The following is a 25,010-nucleotide window of genomic DNA, read 5'->3' on the forward strand; positions in this document are numbered from 1 at the left end:
AAGAGCCACAGAGTAACTTTTCTTTCTGTTTGTAAATCGAAATCTAACAGGATCACGGTGTGACCTCGTCATCTAAATTCCCCAGAAAACTGAGGCAAAGAAGTGAAAAATTATTTTTCTTTATTTTTTAAAGACTCAGTTGTAATCACCAACCATCTTCTTTTGACATAATAAGTTTAAAATTCAGTCGTGATTTGGGTGACTTCAGAGTCCAGGTCATGTCCTCTCCTGCAGTGCGATCGCTTGCCAGGCTTGTCCACGTCTAGTCACACCGGCTTATTGACCGTCTCGGAGGGGGTGCAGGCGCAGACCGAGTCCCGGGTGGCCTTCCTGGCCCGGGTGAAGCTGTTCTGCTCCACCCTGGAGCGCAGGGGCAGGCAGAACTCTCGGAAGCACCGCTTGAAGTTCTCGTCCAGGAAGGCGTACAGCACGGGGTTCAGGCAGCTGTTGGTGTAGCCCAGGGCGATGCAGAAGTGCCAGCTGGCGGTCACCAAGGGGGTGGGGCGGATCTCCACCAAGGTCTTGACGATGACGAAGATGTGGATGGGCGTCCAGCAGATGATGAAGATGGCCACCACCACCAGGACCATCCGCGTGATCCTCCGCAGGTTCCTGTCCTTCTCTTTGGAGCCCGAAAGGAGTCGGACGCTTTTCAGGCGCAGAATCATCAGGCCGTAGCAGATGGTGATGACCAGGACTGGCACCACGAAAGCAAATATGAAAACGCAGATTTTGGTGACATTATCCCAGTACCAAGTAGGGGCTGGGAATTGCAGTGTACACATCACATTACCTGAAAAGGGATGAAGAAAGAAAGAATAAGACATTTTATTTATATTTATTTATTCTCGAGATGTGGGCATGGGCTGGCAGTGGGCCAGAGTGCTTTTGAAGGGGCCAGGAGGAATATTCATGCTCTTCCTGGCCCTACAATGGGCATTTATTGCCCATCCCTAGTTGCCCCTTGAGAAGGTGGTGGTGATGGGCCTTCTTCCTGAACCGCTGCAGTCCGTGTGGTGAAGTTACTCCCACAGTGCTGTTAGGGAGGGAGTTCCAGGGTTTTGACCCAATATTTGCATCCTTCTGAAATATCAGGGTCCATTCCAGGATCCCGTATGGAGAGACACACATGTAAAAGAAAAGAAAGAACTTGCATTTATATAGCCCCTTTCATGACCTCAGAACGTCCCGAAGTGCTTTACAGCCAAATTAAGTACTATTTTGAAGTGTAGTCACTGTTGTAATGTAGGAAACCCGGTTTTAGGGGGGGGTATGGTGATCACTGAGGGGGAGTACACATGGGCTAGCAGTATGCCAGAGTACTTTTGAGGGGCCAGGAGGAACATCCCTGCTCTTCCTGGACCCACAAAAACAGAGGGGTGAAAGAAAGTCTCGGGCCACTTTTTCGATGGCCTCCAGAGGTCCCTCTGCAGACCACTGGTTAAGCCATTGAACAAATGGGCAGAGGGTTCGTAGCATAGGATCCCGACTTGCACATTAAAAGCGACCTCCCGCTCCAGCCACCCAATTAAAGGCCTCTACCAATGTGGCAGAAGCCGGACCCACCAGTGTAAACATGGCGGTAGGTGACCTGACGCCATTTTCAGGCTGCTACCGCCCTGTTTACACTGGGTGGCCAGAGTTAAAATCCTTCCCATTAAGTTCAAAAACTCTTCCAAACCCCTACGTGTGGCGGACCACAGATCTAAGAGTATACGTGTGAATGGAAAAGGCCCTGCCTCTAGGAAACAGGCTCACTTTGATATGGGGTCTCTCCTTCTTCAGGTCCTCTACAATTAGAACAAACATTCTGGTACCATAGAATCCTACAGCACAGAAGGACGCCAATTGGCCCATCGTGCCTGTGCCGGGTCTTTGAAAGAGTTTTCCAATTAGTCCCATTTCCCCTGCTCTTACCCCAAATTTTTCCTTTTCAAGTATTTATCCAATTCCCTCTTGAAAGTTACTATTGAATCTGCTTCCACCCTTTCAGGCAGTGAATTCCAGATCATAACAACTCACTGCATAAAAAACATTCTCTTCAATTCCGCTCTGGTTCTTTTGCCAATTGCCTTAAATCTGTGTCCTCTGGTTACCGACCCTCCTGCCATTGGAAACCGTTTCTCCTTATTTACTCTATCAAAACCCTTCATGATTTTGAACACCTCCATTAAATCTCCCCTTAACCGTCTAAGAACAACGGCTAGCCACTAACGGCTGTTCTGGTTTGGTCGTTACTTACCTTTACTGTTGGGTTTGGTGACTGCCATGACCATCACTGGGACCCCTATGGCAGATGACAGTATCCACACGCAGACATTGACGATCTTGGCATTCAAGGGCGTGCGGAATTCCAGTGCCTTAACCGGGTGGCAGACAGCGATGTAGCGATCGACGCTCATCATGGTAAGGGTGAAAATGCTGGTGAACATATTGTAGTAGTCAATTGATAGGACTGTTTTGCACAGCAGCTCCCCAAAAGGCCATGTTTCCATCAGATATTTGGCGCTCTGGAACGGCAGTGTGCTCGTGGCTAATGCATCCGCCAGGGCGAGGTTGAATATGTAAATGTTTGTAGCTGTCTTCATTTTCGTGTATCTGTAAAAAAAAAGACAAGTGTAAGCATTGCGTTACAGCTGGGATATTCATTGAATGGGACAGTCCCTTCCTCTCCTGCAGTGGCTGACTCTCATTGAGATAGAGTTCCACAGATGCAGGCGGCGTCTGGCACCGCACCCAAGCTGCCATTCTTCACGTGCGAGCCTTGACAGGCTATTCAGCAGTGGAAGGCATCGCCGCCCACTGCCGACCTGTCCCCACTCTGACATCCATGAACGCATACTTTGCAGCTGGAGTCACTGGATAACAAACAGAAGAGGAAACTGTGGCTACTCAGTTATCTTCCTCCTTACCCTCGATACCAAGACCTACTGTCGTGGAACCAGGGCTGAGGTCAGCCATCTCAGTCCAAACCAGGCATCAGAGTTGGTCTGTCTGACTCATTACTGCCCTGCTCAGTGCATTTAAAGAAAGAAAGAACTTGCATTTATATAGCGCCTTTCACGAACTCAGGACGTCCCAAAGCTGTTTACAGCCAATGAAGTACTTTTCAAAGTGTAGTCACTGTTGTAATGTAGGAAATGCAGCAATCAATTTGCACACAGCAAGATCCCACAAACAGCAATGTGATAATGACCGGTTAATCTGTTTTGGCAAAGTTGGCTGAGGGATAAATATTGACCAGGACACCGGGGAGAACTCCCATGCTCTTCGAAATAGTGCCGTGGGATCTTTTACGTCCACCTGAGAGGGCACACGGTGCCTCGGTTTAACGTCTCATCTGAAAGACAGCACCTCCGACAGTGCAGCACTCCCTCAGTACTGCACTGGGAGTGTCAGCCTAGATTTTGTGCTGAAGTCTCTGCATTGGGACTTGAACTCACAACCTTCTGACTCAGGCAAGCATGCTACCCACTGCACACTAAACTATCAGGAAAGCTTTTAATGTTATCTCTAGTGTGTTACTCGGATGTAATTGAATTTAATGGGACTCTGCACTTGGTGACAATGTTGCTGTAAGTCCACTGATAACTCTACTTGACTGATTGTTCCATTCGACCGTTACTGTTGCAGTCTGACACAGCCATAGATTTTTCTGGTACTTTCTGTTCTAGCTCCACAGATGGTGCAATTCAGCTTCGATAGAGCAGGAAATGGGAAACATCTAAGGTTTGCCAGGAAATTGTGCTTCTTTCTTCCCGTACTCACACTTAACAAAAGTTAATGTCTAGACTGCAGGAACGGAGGATTGATCACAATAGAGGTGCCACCTGTCTGGTTTTGAATTGGACGGTCTGTTTTATTTTATTTGAGTGGGCTGACTGAAAAATATCTAAAATCAAATCCCCTCATTAGACAGTTTAATTTCCTGAGTGTGCTTGTTTTAGTATACTGGCCACGCTTTCTGCTCAAATTCTGGATTGCAATATTTTAACAGTGTCGTTCATCCATTTAGAATAGCGCAGGCAGGAACGGATAGCAGCACATTAACGAAAGGATAAACAATTCCACAGAGAGGATGTTTCCACTGGCGGGAGGGTCGGTAACCAGAGGACACAGATTTAAGATAATCGGCAGAAGATCCAGAGGGGAGATGAGGAGAATTTTTTTTTTACGCAGCGAGTTGTTATGATCTGGAATGCGCTGCCTGAAAGGGCGGTGGAAGCAGATTCAATAGTAACTTTGAAAAGGGAATTGAAAATGAAAGATTTGCTGGGCCAAGGGGAAAGAGCAGGGGAGTGGGACCAATTGGATAGCTCTTTTAAGAGCTGGCACAGGCACGACGGGCCGAATGGCCTCTGCGCTGCATGATTCTAACCTTCAAAGAAGCCCATTTTTTCCCGACTGTCTCATGATTCATCATCGAGGTGGTTGATGAATTTTCATCAGCAAAGCAAACCTGGTAACTCAAGCCACATTCCCACTAATATCCCCTTTACATACCCCATATCTGTACAGCATAGTCACAAGTGCCATATTGGTACATGCCCACCGACCTCAACTTCCATAAGAAAATTCTTCCAATGCTCTGCCATCACATTCTGATGTTGTATTATCAATCTGAGCTATTCTGGAACGAAGACTTGTTGAACTAAGTGACTCCTGCTGAGAGGGGGAGATGAGCAGGGGGTCCTTTGGGTTTAGCACAAGGTTAAAAAAAAAACGCAGATGCTGGAAATCTGGAACAAAAGCCGGAAATGCCGGAAACACTCGGTCAATCAGTATCGATGAGAGGAGAGAGGAGCTAACCGTTCAGATGTAGACCCTTCGTCAGAACTGGATGAAGCGTCTACACCTGAAACATTAACTCTTCTCTCCGCGGATGCTGACTGACCTGCTGAGCGTTTCCAGCATTTTCTGTTTTTGTCTGTGAAAGAAAGACTTGCATTTATGTAGCGCCTTTCACAACCTCAGAAAGTGCTTTACAGCCAATGAAGTACTTTTGAAGTGTAGTCACTGTTGTAACGTAGGAAACACGACGGCCAATTTGCGCACAGCAAGATCCCACAAACAGCAATGTGATAATGACCGGATCATCTGTTTGTTTTAGTGATGTTGTTTGAGGGATTAATAATGGTCAGGACACTTTAGTATAGTGCTGTGGGATCTGTTACGTCCACCTGAGATGGCAGACGGGGCCTTGGTTTAACGTCACATCCAAAAGGCGGCACCTCCGACAGTGCAGCGCTCCCTCAGTACCGCACTGGGAGTGTCAGGTTAGATTTTGCGTTCACGTCCCTGGAGTGGGACTCGAACACCATGACCTTCTGACTCAAGAGGTGAGAGTGTCACTGACTGAGCCACGGCTGACACCTTCGTTTGGTCTGAGGGATAAAGTGGCAGGTGGTACAGCGAGCGGTAGGACCTTGCGATTTGCCCATGTAAAAATCATCGATGCTGACTGAAACCGTTAATCTCCTGTTAAAACATAACGAGATGCAACACCTCTCATTCCACAAAAATCCCTTTGCTTTGGCAGATTGCAGTAATAAAAATGTTCAGTCGTTCCGCTGTAGAAGCAGGTACAACATTATAAGTTTCTTCATGTGGCTAGACACCAATGTTTTTCAAGTTTAATGTGCAGTAAGATGAGTTTCTATTGGGACATAAATTGCCCTCAGCATTTTACAGATATCATTGGGTGACTTAATAATCTGCCCTGAGGTACCAGCTGTACTTTGGGGAAGCAGGAACGATCTCTTGTTTTTTGTTGTTGTTGCTGATGTAAAGAATTTTCAGGGAAGGTCAGAAACGGAAGTTTTGTGAACGAAGGGGAGATTCCGAGGTAAAAAGGAACTAGCTGCTTCTGCAGGAAATCTGAAACAGCAACAGAAAAATCTGGAAATAAAAAGCTTCCGTCAGTAAAAAGTGACCGTGAAGCTGTAGGATTGTCGTAAAAAACCCAACTGGTTCATTAAAGTTCTTTTAGGGACGGAGATCTGCTGTCCTTACCCGGTCTGGCCTACATGTGACTCCAGTCACAAACTAACATGCTTGAATCATAACTGCCCTCTGAAGTGAGCTATTAGCAAGCCACCCAGTGGCTTTCATCCTAAGAATGAAAAAGTAAGAAAATGCTGGAAATGCACAGAAGGTCCATCAGCGTCTCAAGAAAGGACAGCTAGAGAGAGAGACTCTACGTAGTGTTCTGACCAAGGATACATGTTTTTTTTTTATTCGTTCATAGGATGTGGGCGTCGCTGGCGAGGCCGGCATTTATTGCCCATCCCTAATTGCCCTCGAGAAGGTGGTGGTGAGCCGCCTTCTTGAACCGCTGCAGTCCGTGTGGTGACGGTTCTCCCACAGCGCTGTTAGGAAGGGAGTTCCAGGATTTTGGCCCAGCGATGGTGTCCCAAGTGTTAAACCGTTGTTTCTCTTTCCAGGTGCTGATGGACCTGTTGTGTATTCCCCAGAATTTTCTGGCTCTATCTCAAGAGATTCAGGTACGGCCAAGAGTTCTTTGCCATTTAACTTTTGTCGGAGCTAGAATTAAACCCCACCCTCACCACCCCACACAAATATGGGGCTGAATTCTGTTTGATTTTCATGGCATCAAATATCACTTGCATTTATATAGCGCCTTTAGTGTAGAGAATCGTCCCAAAGTGCTTCACAGGTGTGTAATCAAAAAGATGGATGCCAAGCCAATGAAGGAGCTATTAGGAGGTGTGACCAAAGGCTTGGACAACCAAGTGGATTTTAAGAAGGGTCTTAAAGGGGAGAGGAAGGTGGAGAGGCAGAGAGTTTCAGGGGGGGAGATTTCCAGAGCGTGGAGCCTAGGTAGTTGAAGGCACGGTTGCCAATACTGGGGCGAAGGAGGGGGGCTGCATGCAGAAGAGGCCGGAATCAGGCACAGAGTTTGGGGGTCGGGGGGAGGTTTTAAGGCTGAAGGAGGTTACAGAGATCGGGGGGGGGAGAGGTGAATCCATGGAGGGATTTAAACAAAGGATGAGAATTTTAAATTTCAAGTATTAGGGGACTGAGAACCAGTGCAGGTTATGCGAGGATGGGAGTGATGGGTGAATGGGACTTGGTGTGAGATAGGATATGGGACGCAGAGTTTTGGACGAGCTGGTTTACGATAAGTGGAGGATGGGAGGCCGGCCAGGAGAGCAGTGGAATAGTTGTGTCTCATTATTCAGTGCGTCACTCAGTAAAGAAAAATGACTTATGCGTAATTGTGACCCAAGCCTTAATGGCCATAACGTTTAGGTTACTGCTGAACTATCCACTACCGTTACCACATACACAATATCATTCAACCCATACACACTGGAGCCCACAGTGGTGATGTTCCACCATAATTGTGGCAAGCAGCACATCCCCCTGCCTGACCCCCTCTCAAATACCAGGGACAGGGTCATTTAAATAATAGGGGTTGTGGCCTGTGCCTGTAGGGGGCAGCAGTGGCGCTTTCCCCATGGAGGTAATGGAAACTTGGAGCAGCATTCTGGTACAAAACCATCCTTCCTGGCTCAAACCTGAAATTAATCTCCCCAAGATCTAACCTGTTCCAATAGCAGTACATCCTTCGGGGATTGATTGCCATTCGCCTTTGCAACGTTAGACCCTCAGCATCGAGCCTAGCGGGTTTGGAGAGAGGGGGGGTTCTTTTTGGAAGCTGAGAAATGCCATCAAAGTGCTGCCACAGTCAATGGGGGCTGGTGGGGTGGATGTACAGAAAAGGCCAGAGTCAGAGGAACGCAGGGGTCTCAGAGAGTTGTATTACATATTACTACATGGAATTTACAGCACCGAAACAGGCCATTCGGCCCAACTGGTCCATGCCAGTGTTGGTGCTCCACACGAGCCTCCTCCCTCCCTACTTCACCTAACCCTATCAGCATGTAGGGCTGGAGAAGGTTACAGAGATAGGGAGGGGTGAGGCCACAAAGGGTATTAAACACAAGGAAGGGAATTTTAAATTGGAGGTGTTGTGTCACCGGGAACCAATGTCGGTTAGCAAGCTCAGGTGTGATGGGTGAGTGGGACTTGGTGCGGGATAGGATAGGGGCTGGGATCGTCCTGCTCTAAATGCCCTAGGTGGTCGATTTACCCACTGAGTCTCTTGGCACAATGCCTCTTCAATTGTTCATTCTCTCTCTCTCTCTCTCTCTCTCTGTTTCTCTCTCTCTTTCTTTCTCTCAATAACCTTGCTTTCATAGAATCATAGAATCATAGAAAGTTACAGCACAGAAGGTGACCATTCGGCCCATTGTGTCCATGCCGGCCGAAAAAGAGCAATCCAGCTTAATCCCACTTTCCAGCACTTGGTCCTTAGCCCTGTAGGTTACGGCACTTCAGGTGCACATCCAGGTACTTTTTAAATGAGTTGAGGGTTTCTGCCTCTCCCACCCTTTCAGGCAGTGAGTTCCAGACCCCCACCACCCTCTGGGTGAAAACATTTCTCCTCAGCTCCCCTCTAATCCTTCTACCAATTACCTTAGATCTTTGCCCCGTGGTCACTGACCCCTCTGCTAAGGGAAACAGGTCCTTCCTATCCAATCCATCTCGTCCCATCATAATTTTATACGCCTCAAATAAATCTCCTCCTTTGTTCCAAAGAAAACAACCCCAGCCTATCCAATCTTTGCTCATAGTTAAAATTCTCCAGCCCTGGCAACATCCTCGTAAATCTCCTCTGTACCCTCTCTAGTGCAATCACGTCTTTCCTGTAATGTGGCTTTTTGTCAGGAACGATGGTTTGGTACCAAACTTTACTCATGGGCCGAGCACCGTCAGTCTCTGCTCAGTCTCCAGCCGTGATGAATCTATGCCGCAAATCTGAGATGAAGAAGGAAAATTTCAAGGATTTTGACAGCTGTGGGCGCAAAGATTATTTTTAGAACCTCTGACCGTTCTCCAGGCCGCAGCGGAACAATCCAAAATCTCCTGTCAGTTCACAAAATTAAAAAAGAGACTAAAATTGGCCGTTGAAATTAAGTGGAGCGTGAAATAAATTTACGGGCACTCCCTGAACATATAAAACATAAAGTGCGGATAAAAACTGTACGTGTTCCACTGGCTGCTGTGATCGAGTTACATCGAAACTACAACACAGAAACAGGCCATTCGGCCCAACTGGTCTATGCCGACGTTTATGCTCCACAAGAGCCTCCTCCCTCCCCACAGGCTTGTGTTCCAGTCCCATTTTACACCTTGGCCCGACTCCTATAACGTAAGCAGGGCTGGTTGTCCTGATTAGAACGGTGAGCATTATTGCAACAGGCCCCTCACCCCACTCTAAAGATGGCAGCAACCATCTTGTTCTTCTCAACATGATGGCTTTTAGATTTCCAGTTGATCCTCCCGCGATTGGGGTCAAGGAGAGATGGTTAGGTGATGCCAAACTTGGGTTTTAACCACCCAAAAAATTGTGGGAGGAAGGAGAGACTGAAGGAGGTTGTTGTTGTTTTCATATCTTCCCAATCTTCCCTTGGAGTAGTGGGAGGATTCACAGGCTGGTTAACAGTCTGACAGAGTGACACGTGAATGTCCCTTCCATGGCTGTAGCCATCTTTATACCAGCCGATGGGGGGGTGGTTAGCGGGAGGGTGTTATGGACTCCCACAACCCATACGATTGGGGGGGGGCCTCCCACACCCACAGGACACGAGAATCCCGCTGGAAGTCAACCCCGAATTCAGAGCCGGAGCTCCGGTCGCCACTCGCTGGGACTGTCTGGAGCTCCGGTCTCCACTTGCCAAGACCGTCTGGAGCTCCGGTCTCCACTCGCTGGGACCGTCTGGAGCTCCGGTCTCCACTCGCCGGGACCGTCTGAAGCGCCAGTCTCCACTCGCTGGGACCGTCTGAAGCGCCAGTCTCCACTCGCCGGGACCGTCTGGAGCTCCAGTCTCCACTCGCCGGAACCGTCTGAAGCGCCAGTCTCCACTCGCCGGGATAGTCTGGAGTGCCGGTCTCCACTCGCCGGGTTGTCTGGGGCTCTGGTCTCCACTCGCCGGGACCGTCTGGAGCTCCGGTCTCCACTCGTCGAGACCGTCTGGGGCTCCGGTCTCCACTCCCCGGGACCGTCTGGAGCTCCGGTCTCCACTCGCCGGGACCGTCTGGAGCTCCGGTCTCCACTCCCCGGGACTGTCTGGGGCTCCGGTCTCCACTCGCCGGGACCGTCTGGAGCTCCGGTCTCCACTCGCCGGGACCGTCTGGAGCTCCGGTCTCCACTCGCCGGGACCGTCTGGAGCTCCAGTCTCCATTCGCCGGGAATGTCTGGGACTCCGGTCTCCACTCGGCAGGACCATCTGGAGTGAGGTTATGAACCCTGCACTTTCTAACTGAGAGTGCTATCACTAAGCGAAAAGCTCACTCCCACTGAAGGAGATAATAAAGAGGAAAGAGGAAATACAGAGGAAAGGATGAGGTAAAATAGCAGACGGTATAACGAGGCTTGATTTCAACACACTTCTTTGGTGCTTTATTCAATACTGAGACGATGCAGAGATAAACACAGCACAGTATCCTGTAGGCTGCAGAAATCTATGGCCCCATTCCTTTACCCACTCCGGCGCAAAAAATAGTGCTGGGAGGAAGAGCGAATAGAATCTTCACTTGGTTTTGTGAAGAGGTTACAATAAATTCAATTCACACAGTAACACTGAACACATTAACACTGTGAGAAATACTGGAATCCTGCTTCTCTCTCAGTTCACAATGCCACTTGGATTGCTTTATTGGGCCATTGCCTTTTATTTCACTGGCTAGTATCTATCATTGTGTGTGTAATTCACGGAATGGTATCAGTTTTCACCGTGTAATTGACACACGGCGATCCATTATCCAGCAAATTCTTTATTTTTCCAGAGACAAAAACAGTGCTGGAATATCTCTCCCAGTTCACGCCCCTTGACTCTCCGAGCAGCTGTTGCCTTAACTCTGCCTCGACAGGTATTCTCTGGACAGCTGGACCAGTTTTAGCTGAAATTGTCATTCCTTGCTGTTGTCACAAATTCGCTGACCGTCAGTCCTCTAACGCCTGTAGCATCCAATCGCTCTGATCCTTAACTGTGCGCCAGGACTAACACCTTTTCATTGGTCTGATTAAATATATATATTAATGCCAAATAGCCTCGAATACTAACCAGACTGCTATGTTTGGGGAGGATTGTGTTACAATATCCTTCATTGGCAGAAACCTATGTGCAGGTTTCATTAATATTTACGTCAATTAATATTAATCGTGTGTATTTTGACATGACTGGATTGCAGTTGGCTTTCCCGTTATATATTAAACTTAGCTGAAACACCAGCATTAAAGGCACAGTCACTTCTGAAGAGTTGGCAGATGCGACTTGTTCCCCAACTGTTTGTCGACTCACTCTGTGATGACACAAGTTACATCACATTGGTTTCAAGCCTGCTAGAAAAGGGTGGCCAATATTTACCCCTGGATTTGTAAGGTCAGATTCCATAGCTCAGTATCAGCACATAATTGACATAAAGCACTGGACAAGGCTATGAGTCCAAACATTGGCCTTTTATCTCTGGGTCCTAGGATCTAATCCAGCCCAGACTGAAGGGTTGAGAATCTCCTCTCTCTGTGATGGTCCTGTGTGAATTGTGGTTTAATCCAATTCCTTGTAAGTATTAGCCCACAGCACGAAAAATGTCCCCTATTGGCATTCTCGTTCAGAGAGCCACAGCGAGGCTGGTGTAGGAAATGTCTAAATGTCTCACTCGTGCAGTTGGGGATGTTTATCTGAGGCCTTAATTGGGGGAGAATATAGTGAGCTTTACTCCACGTCTAACTGTGCTATACTTGACCTGGGGGTACGTGAAATTGACAGTGGGTGCCTTAAATTGAAAGTGTTCCATTCCACCATGTGTACATCCATCAGGTTGATGAGAACAAAAAAACTTAGGAACATTGGAACAGGGGTAGGCCATTCAGCCCCTCGAGCCTGTTTTGCCATTCAACCAGATCATGGCTGATCTGTACCTCAACTCCATTTACCCGCCTTTGATCCATATCCCTTGATACCCTTAACAAGAGCTCAAAAATCATCAACCTCAGTCTTGAAAATTTCAATTGACCCCCAACATCTACAACCTCTTGAGGGAGAGAGTTCCAGATTTCCACTACCCTTTGTGTGAAGAAGTGTTTCCTGATATCACTCACGAAGAGCTTGGCTCTAATTTTAAGATTATGCCCCCTTGTTCTGGACTTCCCCCACCAGAGGAAATAGTTTCTCTGAGTCTACCCTATCAAATCCCTTTATCATTTTAAACTCTTCAATTAGATCGCCCCCATATAACTCGGATATAAAGTTGTTGCAGACCAATAAAGATATCAAGTTCTTGTTATTTTTATGTTTCACATGTAATAAAACATTGTTCTAATTATGCTCTGAAATAATAAAAAACCTAAATCTAATTACCAAAATGTTATGCTACATTCAGTTTTCCAGTAAATTTCAGTGAAACGTTAAAGATTGTATCCACTGCTCTGATGCTTCATTCCAGGTAATACTTGGACCAAGGTCAACTGAGTTCAGTAGGTCGCATTCTTACCTCTCAGTCAGAAAGTTGGGAGCTCACTATCCCTGCAGCCATGCTCCCTTTAATACCGGGTGCCTTAATTTTATCAGTAAGCCTCTTATGTGGCAACTTAGCAAATGTCTTGTGAAAATCCACGCACCACTACATCCAAGGCATTTCCTTTATCAATTCAGTCCCTTATTTCCTCAAAGAATTCTATTAAATTTGTTAGTCACGACTTTCCTTTTACAAATCAGCACCGGCTGTCCTTAATTCACCCATGCCTTTCTATGTGAGTATTAATATCATCCTGTATTATGGCCTCCAGAAGCTTACCCGCAGTCAATGTTAGGCCAACTGGTCTATAGTTACTTGGTTTATTCTTTTCATTTAACTGGTCAGTCATTTAGTTTGCTGATTGTGGAATCTTGCTGTAGGAAGATTGGCTGGTGACTTTGCCTACATAACAACAGAGACTGCACTTCAAAAGTTATTCATTGGTTGTGAAAACTGGCAGATCATCGAGCCATATTACACAGGCATGGGAATGTAAATTAGTGATCTGAGTAATGGGGTGACATCTTGCACAAGGACTTGTCCTGTGAATAGCCAGGCGGTTAATCGAGATGGTGGATAATTGGAGTACGGGTAATAGAGTTCCCATTGTACCGCGGTCCTGGAAAGGTTAATGATCGTTTCAAATAGTTGCCCCAGAAATAGCTGTGATTGAGATTCCTGATGGAGGTTAATTGGTTTGTTGTGCTTCAGAGAGTGCACAATGAAGCAAGCTTTGGATGATCTACCCAATCAATCTTTTAACTTCCTCATGCTGCACTTAATGTTCTCAGAACCTGAGGTTAGCACATTCCTTGTGGGCGAGGGCCCAAGATAATTTTCCAGTCAGTTTTTATGATAATGGTTTCAGTGTTAATTGTTCAATAACTTCCTGCTTTCTCCTTCCTCTTCCCCAGTAATTAAAATAAATACGTTCCGTTTTAAAAATCAGTTTTAATTTTATTTTAACTTGGTGTCCGGTTTACATTTTAGAAACTGGCTGACTGGTCAAAAAAACAAACTGTTCAGTCCAAAAACTGGACAGACCACAACCGTTTAGTCAAAGAAGGTTGCTCACCTCCTTGGTCCTGTGGGCTTCAGACATGTAGCGAGCTTCGTGTTCAGTCTGTTCAGAGATTCTATTCATTGAGAAATACCCTGTGCATTGTCAGAACCCCAAACCCTTAGATATTGCTGTATTCTGGTTGAATGTTGCTGCTCAGCTTGTCCCAGTAAGTAGCACTCTTGGTTCTGGGCTACAGGTTTGTGGGTTCAAATCCTACTCCAGGACTCAAATGCATAATTGCAGCTGACACTTCAGTGCAGCGCTGTGGGGGTGCTGCACTGTTAGAGGTGCCGTCCTGCCAGGTGTCTGTCAGATGTTAAACCAAAGTCCTCTGTACCTGAACTTGTGGTTTCAAGTGGATGTTAAAGATCCCTTGGCCTGACCTACTTTATTCTATTTGAAGAATATCGGGGAGTTCTCTCAGCCTCCTGGCCTAGATTCTTTTCCTCAATCAACACCACCAAAAGCAGATTAGCTGGCCATTATTCTCCTTGCTATTGGTTTGGACCTTGCAGTGGGCAAATTGTTGTTCTGTTCCTTTCCATAAAGACGACCACTGCACTTCAAATGCATGCACTGTATGTACTTTGAGATGCAATTAAGTCCTACATTAAAATGCAAGTCTTTCTTTCTCTCTCTTTCTCTTACCTTTCAATCTTTCTTTCTCTTTATTCAGACAGATTTTCTCACAAAAGGAGATAATTTATTCTAACTTAAATACTCAATTCAAGCTTTTCCACAGCTCCAGTGATTAAAGGCAGTGTTAACCCATACACATCAGAAATCCCAATTCCTGGCATACGTTGAGTTAGCCGATCTCCACAGGCGGTACTTAGGACACGACACTAGAATCATACAATCACAGCATGATACAGCACAGAAGGAGGCCATTTGGCCCATCGTGCCTGTGCCAGTTCTTTGAAAGAGCTATCCAATTAGTCCCATTCCCCTGCCCTTTCCCCGCAGCCCTGCAAATCTTTCCTCTTAAAGTATTTATCCAATTCCCTTTTGAAAGTTATTATTGAATCTGCTTCCACCATCGTTTCAGGCAGCGCATTCCAGATCATAACAACTCGCTGCGTAAACCAGAATTCTCCTCATCTCCCCTCTGGTTCTTTTGCCAATTACCTTAAATCTGTGTCCTCTGATTACTGACTCTTCTGCCACTGGAATCAGTTTCTCCTCTATCGAAACCCTTTCATTATTTTGAACACCTCTATTAAATCCAGAGTTCAGCCCTCCCCTCCTCCCCTGGGCTAGGGAGGGAAAATGTCAGACAGGATTCCGGCTCCTGATCACAGTCCAGTAACTCCTGCTGCAAACTGCCCATGTGTGGACATCAAGTGAGGACAGGAGCAGGCTTGGTTGCGATGTAGAAACGTAGAAACATAGAAAATAGGAGCAAGAGTAGGCCATTCGGCCCTTCGGGCCTGCTCCGCCATTCAAAATGATCATGGCTGATCGTCTAACTCAGTACCCTGTTCCCGCTTTTTCCCCATATCCCATGATCCCTTTAGCATTAAGAAATATATCTATCTCCTTCTTGAATACATCTAATGACTTGGCCTCCACTGCCTTCTGTGGTAGAGAATTCCACAGGTTCACCACCCTCTGAGTGAAGAAATTTCTCCTCATCTCTGTTCTAAATGGCATACCCCGTATCCTGAGACTGTGACCCCTGGTTCTGGACTCCCCAGCCATCGGGAACATCCTCCCTGCATCTAGTCTGTCTAGTCCTGTTAGAATTTTATGTTTCAATGAGATCACCTCTCATTCTTCTAAACTCTAGTGAATATAGGCCTAGTCGACCCAATCTCTTCCCATACGACAGTCCTGCCATCTCTGAAAACAGTCTGGTAAACCTTCGTTGCACTCCCTCCATGACAAGGACATCCTTCCTCAGATAAGGAGACCAAAACTGCATACAATGCTGCAGATGTGGTCTCACCAAGGCCCTGTATAACTGCTGTAAGACGTCCCTGCTCCTGTACTCAAATCCTCTTGCAATGAAGGCCAACATACCATTCGCCTTCCTAACTGCTTGCTGCACCTGAATGCTTGCTTTCAGCGACTGGTGTACAAGGATACCCAGGTCTCGTTGCACCTCCCCTTTTCCCAATCTATCACCATTCAGATAATAATCTGCCTTTCTGTTTTTACAATCAAAGTGGATAACCTCACATTTATCACTGCCTGCCACCCGGAAAAAGATCCGTTTATTCCTACTCTCTGTTTCCTGTCTGTCAACCAATTCTCAATCCATGCCAGTATATTCCCCCCAATCCCATGTGCTTTAATTTTGCACACTGACCTCTTGTGTGGGACCTTATCAAAAGCCTTCTGAAAATCCAAATACACCACATCCAATGGTTCTCCCCTATCTATTCTACTAGTTACATCCTCAAAAAACTCCAGTAGATTTGTTAAGCATGATTTCCCTTTCATAAACCCATGCTGACTTTGTCCAATCCAGTTAATGCCCTCCAAGTGTTCTGTTATCATATCTTTTATAATAGACTCTAGCATTTTCCCCACTACTGATGTTAGGCTAACTGGTCTGTAATTCCCTGTTTCTTCTCTCCCTCCTTTTTTAAATTGTGGGGTTACATTTGCCACCCTCCAATCTGTAGGAACTATTTCAGAGTCAATAGAATTTTGGAAGATGATCACCAATGCATCCACTATTTCCAGAGCCACTTCCTTTAGTACTCTGGGATGTAGATTATCAGGCCCTGGGGATTTGTCAGCCTTTAACCCCATTAATTTCCCTAGCACTATTTTTTTTACCAATACTGGTTTCCTTCAGTACCTCTCTCTCACTAGACCCTTGGTTCCCTAACATTTCTGGCAGGTTATTTGTGTCCTCCTTTGTGAAGACAGAACCAAAGTATGTGTTTAATTGTTCTGCCATTTCTTTGTTCCCCATTATAATTTCCCCCATTTCTGACTGTAAGGGACCTACATTTATCTTCACTAATCTTTTTCTCTTGACATATTTGTAGAAGGTTTTATAGTCAGTTTTTATGTTCCCTGCTAGTTTACTCTCATACTCTATTTTTCCCCTCTCAATCAATCTCTTTGTCCTTCTTTGCTGAATTCTGACCTGCTCCCAATCCTCAGACTTGCTGCTTTTTCTGGCGCTTTTATATGTCTCCTCTTTGGATCTAATACTATCCCTAATTTCTTTTGTAAGCCAAGGTTGAGCCACCTTTCCTGTTTTTTTTGCACCAGACAAGAATGAATAATTGTTGTAATTCCTGCACACGTTCTTTAAATATTAGCCATTGCCTATCCACCGTCATCCCTTTTAGTAAAGTTCCCCAATCTATCATAGCCAACTCGCACCTCATACTTTCGTAATTTCCTTCATTTAGATTCAGGACCCTAGTTTCGGATTCAACTACTTCACTCTCCATCTTAATGAGGAATTCTATCATGTTATGGTCGCTCTTCCCTAAGGGACCCCGCACAACAAAATTGTTAATTAATCCTTTCTCATTGCACAACACCCAGTCTAGGATCGCCTGTTCTCTAGTTGGTTCCTCAACGTATTGGTCTAGAAAACCATCACGTACACACTCCAGGAATTCCTCCCCCACAGTATTATTGCTTATTTGGTTTGACCAATCTATATGTATATTAAAGTCACCCATGATTATAGTTGTACCCTTCTTGCATGCATCTCTAACTTCCTGTTTAATGCCCTCCCCTACATCTGCACTACTGTTTGGGGGCCTATAGACAACCCCTTTGTTGTGTCAAATAGCCCGCTGACACTCACTGCCGAGGCTCATACGGGAGTGAGGTCGCAAAGGCACCAGACTGGTGGAACTGGACCCAGCAAGGGTCAGGAGGGGTGAGGAAAAAGCCATGGACACAAATTGCTCGTCTCCAAAGAATCACCTTGTCAGCCGTTGTGATTTCCCTTCACGATTCTGTTCCAAAATCCCCGATCTGATTTTAACTCAAATTGTTTCACACCCAGAAACATTTGGAGTATAGAAATCTATAGTATCATCGAACGCCAGATGTTTCAATCCTAACATTCTTTAGCTTCTACGCGTTCATCCCCGGAACCATCGCCCTCTCTAGTGGACGGCTGATGAAATTAATGGAATTGGTTTGAAATTGCAGTTGATGTTTAAATCAAAGGCGAAATTTAAGAAATGTTTAGCCACATTTGCTACTAAAATGCACTCAACTGTCTGCTTTGCAGTGAAGCGATTTGTTTGTGACAACATCAGGCCCCAGAGAGTTTCTGAGTGCGAAGGTTACAGTGCCATTACAGACAGCAAACAGAGGTAATCTCTCATTGAAATTCTAAACACTGATGTAAAGATCACTGGGCTAGGTCAATATTTTGTGAAGTGATTCGTTTCTAATGGCTTCTTTAATCGGGCATGTTAAATGTTGTGCCAGCTATTGAAATATAATCAGATGAGTGGGAACCTCCTCTGGGAATGCAGTGTTGGACAATTGCCTGGAGCACTCCCTGGTGACCAATCCCAATCACCTCATTAATACCCTCGAGTGCTAATGTTAATAACATGACAGTGGTTGTCAAGTCATTTAGAAATTCAATTTCTTCATTGGTAGATTCTCCACCCCCTCCTTTGTCCTGAATCAATTATTTATTTCAGTTGAGAGTTTATTTGATGCATCAATTGCAGTAGGTCAATGCTAGTTCACCCTACTGTCGTTCTGTCACACTCTTGAAATTATATTCATTGGTTACCTCTATTTCCTTGCTGCAATGAAGCAGAGCCCAGTATTGCAACTATTCCTTTTGTGTGGACTCATTTGTGATGGTCTGTTGCTGTTTGCCTGAACGCTCAGTACTGCTGGCAAAAGAAGAACTAAATCACTCCCAGTCATCTCTCTCGGTGGTCTGGTGAAGGCATTCGCTGCCTGCTGTAACACTGAGCCCTCCAGACTAGACTGTTCCGGACAACTGATTCCTGACCAGCCCTGAGTTAGCTCCCAGCTATCGCAGCAAGCTGCAGCGCTTCAATTGGCATCAGCATTCTTGGGCAAAATCAGTCAGGGTTCTTGAACCTGGTTGCCATCCATTGACTACATCTAGAAAGGTGCAAGTGCAGACATCGGTTGAGGAAAAGATCAAGCTCAGCTGTGATGACCCACATGGTAACATATGACACTTGGTCGTTCGAACAAGGTACTGGATGGTTGGTGCCTGGCAACTATGGAATCAGACTCCGGTGAGAGTCATCATTTTCAGGAGAGGAAGGGAGGGAATGTGAGAAAAACAAGAAATTGGATAAAAACCCTCTGTGCCTTGTATTCCCTTCTGGAAAGGGATTGATTATTCATCTTTGGTTAACTCGTGTGATGCCACATTCCAGGACTTGAGCACGCCCTCTAGATTGACACTCTGGTGCAGTACTGAGAGAGTGCTGCACTGTCAGAGGTGCCGTCTTTCAGCTGTGACGTCAAACCCGAGGCCGCGTCTGCCTGTTCAGCTGGATATAAAAGCTTCCATGCAACTATTCAAAGAGCAGGGCGTTCTCCTGGTGTCCTGGCCAACATTCCTCCCTCAACCAACACTACCAGAAAACAGATTAACTGGTTATTGATCTCATTTGCTGTTCGTGGGACCTTATTGTGTACAGATTAGCTGTTGCATTTGCCTTCGTGACAACAGGGGCTGCACTTCATAGGAATTGCTAGGCGAAAAAAAAACAAATCCACCTAGTTCGCCTTCTACCATCCCGGTAGTCGCATGATACAATGATAATGGAGTTGTTGACTAATCATAGCAATCAATCTCCATCAATTAGTCTGCAATAGAGCCAGACATGACACAAAGAAACCCCCAGTGTTGGAGAGCTTTGGGAACCAAAAGTCCAAAGTCCCCTGTTCCTCCCAAGCAAAAAGGTGACTTCCAGAGTAATTCACTGGTTACGATGCACCTTGGCATGTGCGGAGGATACAACGCCTTAAAAATGAAAGTTCCTTTTTTTTCCTGTCTGTATCTAAACACAGGAGCATTTGAAACAGGTCTCACTGGTTCAGCTGTAATTATGGTTTATACAAATGTACACAAACACTGAGAAAGGCCAAACACTGGTTTAGTTTATAAGCTGATGGTGCTCTGAAGACTGACCAGTGGAACAAATAACCAGCCAGTCACCGCATTGAATATTGTTTAGCAAAAACAATTTGAATATAATGGGCAGCAAGGCTCATGGTTAATATAATTATCAGTGATTTCAAAATTCTCATCCTTGTTTACAAATCCCTCCATGGCCTCGCCCCCTCCCTATCTCTGTAACCTCCTCCAGCCCTACAACCCTCCGAGATCTCTGCGCTCCTCCAATTCTGGCCTCTTGCATATCCCTGATTTCCATCGCTCCACTATTGGCGGCCATGCCTAGGCCCTAAGCTCTGGAATTCCCTCCCTAAACCTCTCCACCTCTTCACCTCTCTCTCCTCCTTTAAGATGCTCCTTAAAACCTACCTCTGTGACCAAGCACCTGTCCTAATATCTCCTTATGTGGCTCGATGTCAAATTTTGTCTGATTACGCTCTTTGTGATGCACCGTGGGACGTCTTACTATGTTAAGCTGCTATATAAATGCAAGTTGTTGTTGTTGGCTGTATATTGCAGCAACACCAACTACAAGACCCATTAACCCTAACCCTAACCCTAACCCTGAGGTGAACCGTTGGGAAGCTGATCAAAGGGTGGAGGTACACAGCAGGCCGATCAGCTCCTGAAAGGGAACGACACGTACACATGAGACCCTTTATCAGAAGTGGGTTACATCTAAAACATTAATTTACACTTTTCAGAAGCTGACTTGCACATTTCCAGTATTTTCATCCAGATTTCCAGCGTTCAGCTTCTTTTAAAAAAAAATCTCTACGTGTGTGGTTTTGCAAGCCACAAAGGAATGAGGGGTACTTAGTAATCTGTTTTCCAATTTTGTTAAATATCCCGTAAAAGCTGGAGTCAGGTCCTAATCAAAATGTCTTTAGCCAGCAGTTGCACTGAATTAACATTTCGTAACTCACTGCTTCCAGTTTCGGTTTAGCACACACGAGAGCAGCAATTTAAAAAAACAGGTTTTGCAAAGCTTGTTTACATACAAATCGATATTTAGTAGGTAGATCAGCAGCTGCAGACAAGTCCAGAGAAGGTTAAGACTGAACAAAAGCTATCTTCACCCTGCAGTGTCTGGTCTAAGCTCTAGACGGTGCCACTGTCACGTCTGGACAGTCTCCTGCCTGTTTGCAAAGTTCATCCACATTTTATGTACGGAGAAACTGCCAAGTGACCTTCACACTTACATTGAGGATTTAGCGCCTAACACCTATGCAGATATTGGAAACTGTGTTCTATTACGCTTTAGACTTTCTGCTAATCCCATCGCCCGTGATAAAAATGAGACTCAGATAGCATTGCTGATATCTGGTTCGTTAACAAATGAGCCGCGAGTGAGGCGGAGTGATTGCTGCATTTATAAACTCTACATTCTTCAGGTACAGCTGCGAACAGTATTGGCTGTCGTGCAGCACTGATGGGCGAATCGATTATTAATCAGAAGTTCCAGGCTGGTTTGCACAGTGCATAAAACTATATGTTTTGTTTCAAATCACATTGAATCAGCTTCGACTAAGTTATTTCTTGTATACGTGTGTGTACTTTGTGTGTGTGTGTTTGTGTCTGGTTGTATGTATATGGCTTGTTTGGGCGTGTCTGTTTTACAATTTGTATATTCCTATATGTTGTGTTGATGGGGAATGTTTGTGGTTTTGTCTAGGTGTGTGTTCTGTGGTAGGCTCCCCTGTGTTATATGGTCCATGTGCTCGCTTGTGTGGGTGTGTTTGTGTGGGTGTGTGTTTGTGTGGGTATGTTTGTGGGTATGTGTTTGTGTGGGTGTGTGGGTATGTTTGTGGGTGTGTGTTTGTGTGGGTATGTTTGTGGGTGTGTGTTTGTGTGGGTATGTTTGTGGGTGCAATTGCCAGCTGTGCATATGGTCTCTCTGTAAGTGTGTATTTGTAAGTTTATACATGATCTGTATTTCACATGATAAACTCCTCCCAGGTCATGGAATTTCGTGTTAAAGACCTGGCCCCAGATTAAGCAGCAGGTCACGGCTACACCCGGATAGAACCGATTCCCAATATTTTCACTCGGTGATGGGCAATCGGAGGGTAAGAATTCCAAATATTTACACGATCCTGTGTATTACCCAAGCTGATTTAGAATTGAATGCACCACATCTAACAGCAAAACCCGAGACATAGCGTTCCATGTACCCATAACAAAAATATTTCGCAAAGTAAATGACATTTGAAGTGTTCGATGATATTAAGTAGAGGACTGACAGACTCCAGCCGTGTGTGAAAACCATGCTAGTTGCTCTGACACAGAGAGCCCAGTCCCTCCGGGTATGGGGACTGTTCAACCTCTAACTGTATGGGAGAGTTACACAGCCTGACTGCAGTAGAACAGCTGGAAACCAAAGTTTTGTTGTTGTTAAAGGAGATGATACATTGTTAGAGAAAAGTTACTGAAAAATAATAATCAATCTTCGCCCTTAAATTTGACGTTCCATTAGATTCGTCCGTGAATCAGATCTTCGATCTCAATGACACCGGTGTAAAAGGTAAGAGTGAACATTTGATTGAGGAAATCGATCTCAGGCTCCCACAGTTTTTTTTTTCAAAGGTAAAACTTTTATCATAGCGATTTTAGTTACCTCACTGATTTCCTGATCAATATATTTTTTTTAACGTTTAATTTCTTATTTTCCACTTCACGATTGTTGATTTTGAGCTTTAACGAGTGAATAAATAGACAACCCAGATAAAAGGGTGAACGCAATCGTGCCTGATGTTAAGTTTAAAAGCCTTGTCTCGAACCTTTAAGAATTCCCACACTTGTGACAAACCCATAAAGTGCCGTGGTGTGTGTGTGTGTGTAAAGAGAAAACGGGGACGTTGAAAGATTCGGATGAGACTGGAAAATAAAAAGGGTGAAAACGGATTAATTGCAGAAAGCAGCACAGAGAGGAGGGTCTGGTGTGGGGGACGATGCAGAAATGCAGCTGAACTCAGGGGGCAATGCGCCAGCTCTCCTGGTCTCGGGGTGATCTTTCTGTGTAAATCTGCCAGGCTGCTGCTCGGTGACGATTAGGGGAACAGCAACATGGGGGGGGTGAAAGACTCTTATAGAAAGGAATCGTCCCTTACCTGACAATCCCATACATGACCAGGAAATTGCCAATGAGCCCGACCACACACACCACCGAGTAGAGTGCTGTGATCGCGATGGCGATGACCGTGGATGTGGTGCTCTTCACCGGCTCCAGCTCCGTGCTGTTACTCAGGCTAACGTTGTGTCCAAAAGTGTTCTGCAGATCCTCCCCGGTGCCGTTGAATGTCAGACCCCAGTACAGTTCAGCACTCTCCGTGGTGGACAGCTCCCGTTCAGCACTCGGGGTCGTGAACAGCTCCATTGCTTTTTTTTTTATGTTGCTTTTATGAAAGTCCAAATGCAACTTCGGCTTGATTTCACCACCACCACCACCACCACAAAACGCAAACACCACTTCACACTATGCAGAATGCAATCCTACTGCCCTGGCTGGGCTGGCGATTGTGGAGAGATGAGGCGAGGTGTCTGTGCTGTGCTGGGATCGGGATCAGGCTTTTTTTGCAGCTTCTCGTTCCCCACTCTGGTGAATTTCTTATAAAATGTGACACCTCCATCGACGTCAAAGCCACGTGCGAGCCCAGACCCGGCTGTCAATCAAGGGTGCAAAAATTAACCAACACTTCACAACCTACTAACTTGCAATCAGAAGACAACATCTCCCCCATCTCTCTCTCTCTCTCCATGTAGTTAGCAGATAGAAAAAAAAACAAAAGATATATTAAGTGCAGCATAATTCCAAATATAACACCGAGATGGAATGAGAGGATGCTAATATTGCTTCTACAAATCGATGAATTGGGGGATTTTAGTGGATTAGTTTCTCAGCCTCTGTCTTATCGCTTCCTAAATTGTTTGGTGAATGGGACCAAAATGACCAATAGCACCATTTAGAATTAGTTTTGTGGACAGTTGGATAATTCGTCCTTAAGGATTGGTCCCCAGTGTGAGACCAACACAAGGCAGCTCTCAGCGTTATAAAGGATGCCTGGTTTCAGAAAGCTGCGTTTCTTTAGCGTGTTTGCTGTATGTGTCGCCTTAAATTTCCTCCCTCCCCCTCCCAGTCAGTTTTGTCTCCCGTTTTAATCATAGAATCGAACAACACGGAAGGAGGCCATTCGGCCCATCGTGCCTGTGCTGGCTCTTGGAAAGAGCTGTCCAATTATTCCCACTCCCCCCTCTCCACCCTCCACCTGTAGGCTCTGTGTCCTGCCTGTGCTGTCACCATCTCTCTATCCGCCACTTTCTCGCTCTGTCTGCCTGTTTTCACACAGCCTCTTCTGGTCTCCAACCCACATTATGGACCCGCATCCAAGACCTCTTTAAACAAGGTAACAAACTCTTCATTTTCTTTGCATTACTTATCAGTCTCGTTAACTCCCCAGCAGCATAAGAGGTCTACAAAACGAGATTATTACAAAGCAGAATACAAACCCCAACAGGTGGCTAGCCAGATATGATCGTGTCAATGCCGAAACATTGAGGGCAATGGCACCTTGGGGTGGAAAGGGTTAATCTGAGTTTGTGTGCAGTGAGTGCCGGTGGAGCCTGCAGTGGAGACCGTCTCTGACCCATTCCTGAGATACCCACTTCACATTAAGTAACGGGCCTTAGGCCACCAGCAGTCACTGGGATCTGTCAGAAGGTTTTAGTTCAGTCCGATACACAGGTAGAGGCCCAGAGGGTGAGGGGAGGAGAATCAGAGTGCAGGAAAGAAAACGTATAAATGCAAGAAACACTGACTGCATGGAATAGACCCTATGTTCTGTTATGCTTTTATTCTCAGTTTCACTGAACATCAGAACAGATTTTATCAACATCTAATTTACCGCCTGATGCCTAACTTTTCTATTTAGAAATTCAGGTTCCATATACCTTGTGAGAAGGTTTGAAGCCCTCCTATGTTGTGCAATAAATAGATATTGATGCATGCTTGGAGATTTAAAACAAAAGGAAATCTATGTGCAATAAAAGCAAAGGGATCTATTTTTAATTGACATTTGCAATTTTATTATTTTACTAAATTTATATCCCTGTCCCACACAGACAAGCACACACACACACATGTACACACACATACAGACACATACAGATACACACACACACACATACACAGACAAGCACACATACACACACAGGCACATACACACAGAAACACAT

At 45.6% G+C, this 25,010-nt stretch overlaps 1 protein-coding gene across 2 annotated transcripts; it reads right to left on the minus strand.

Moving 5' to 3' along the window:
• Nucleotides 1-266: 266 nt before the first annotated feature.
• On the minus strand, nucleotides 267-23,154 carry LOC137342870 (delta-type opioid receptor-like). Of its 2 annotated transcripts, XM_068007044.1 has the most exons (4): nucleotides 22,889-23,154; nucleotides 16,773-16,775; nucleotides 2,243-2,598; nucleotides 267-793 (listed from the first exon to the last, which is right to left on the minus strand). In XM_068007044.1, the coding sequence occupies exons 1-4, from the start codon at nucleotides 23,152-23,154 to the stop codon at nucleotides 267-269; spliced, it is 1,152 nt and encodes a 383-aa protein (XP_067863145.1). The 2 variants fall into 2 exon arrangements, with proteins under 2 accessions (XP_067863145.1, XP_067863146.1); XM_068007045.1 differs by lacking the exon at nucleotides 16,773-16,775.
• Between the last annotated feature and the right edge of the window lie 1,856 nt (nucleotides 23,155-25,010).

The sequence above is a fragment of the Heptranchias perlo genome, chromosome 26 (genome assembly GCF_035084215.1).
Source record: "Heptranchias perlo isolate sHepPer1 chromosome 26, sHepPer1.hap1, whole genome shotgun sequence".
NCBI lineage: Eukaryota > Metazoa > Chordata > Chondrichthyes > Hexanchiformes > Hexanchidae > Heptranchias > Heptranchias perlo.

What these genes read in the sequence shown, in the direction of transcription:
- LOC137342870 (XM_068007044.1), bottom strand. Translation starts at nt 23,154, where the DNA reads ATGGAGCTGTTCACGACCCCGAGTGCTGAACGGGAGCTGTCCACCACG. An exon ending in CACCAAACCCAACAGTAAAG is followed by an intron (nt 794 to 2,242) that starts GTAAGTAACGAC and finishes ATCCCTTTTCAG; the next exon opens with GTAATGTGATGTGTACACTG.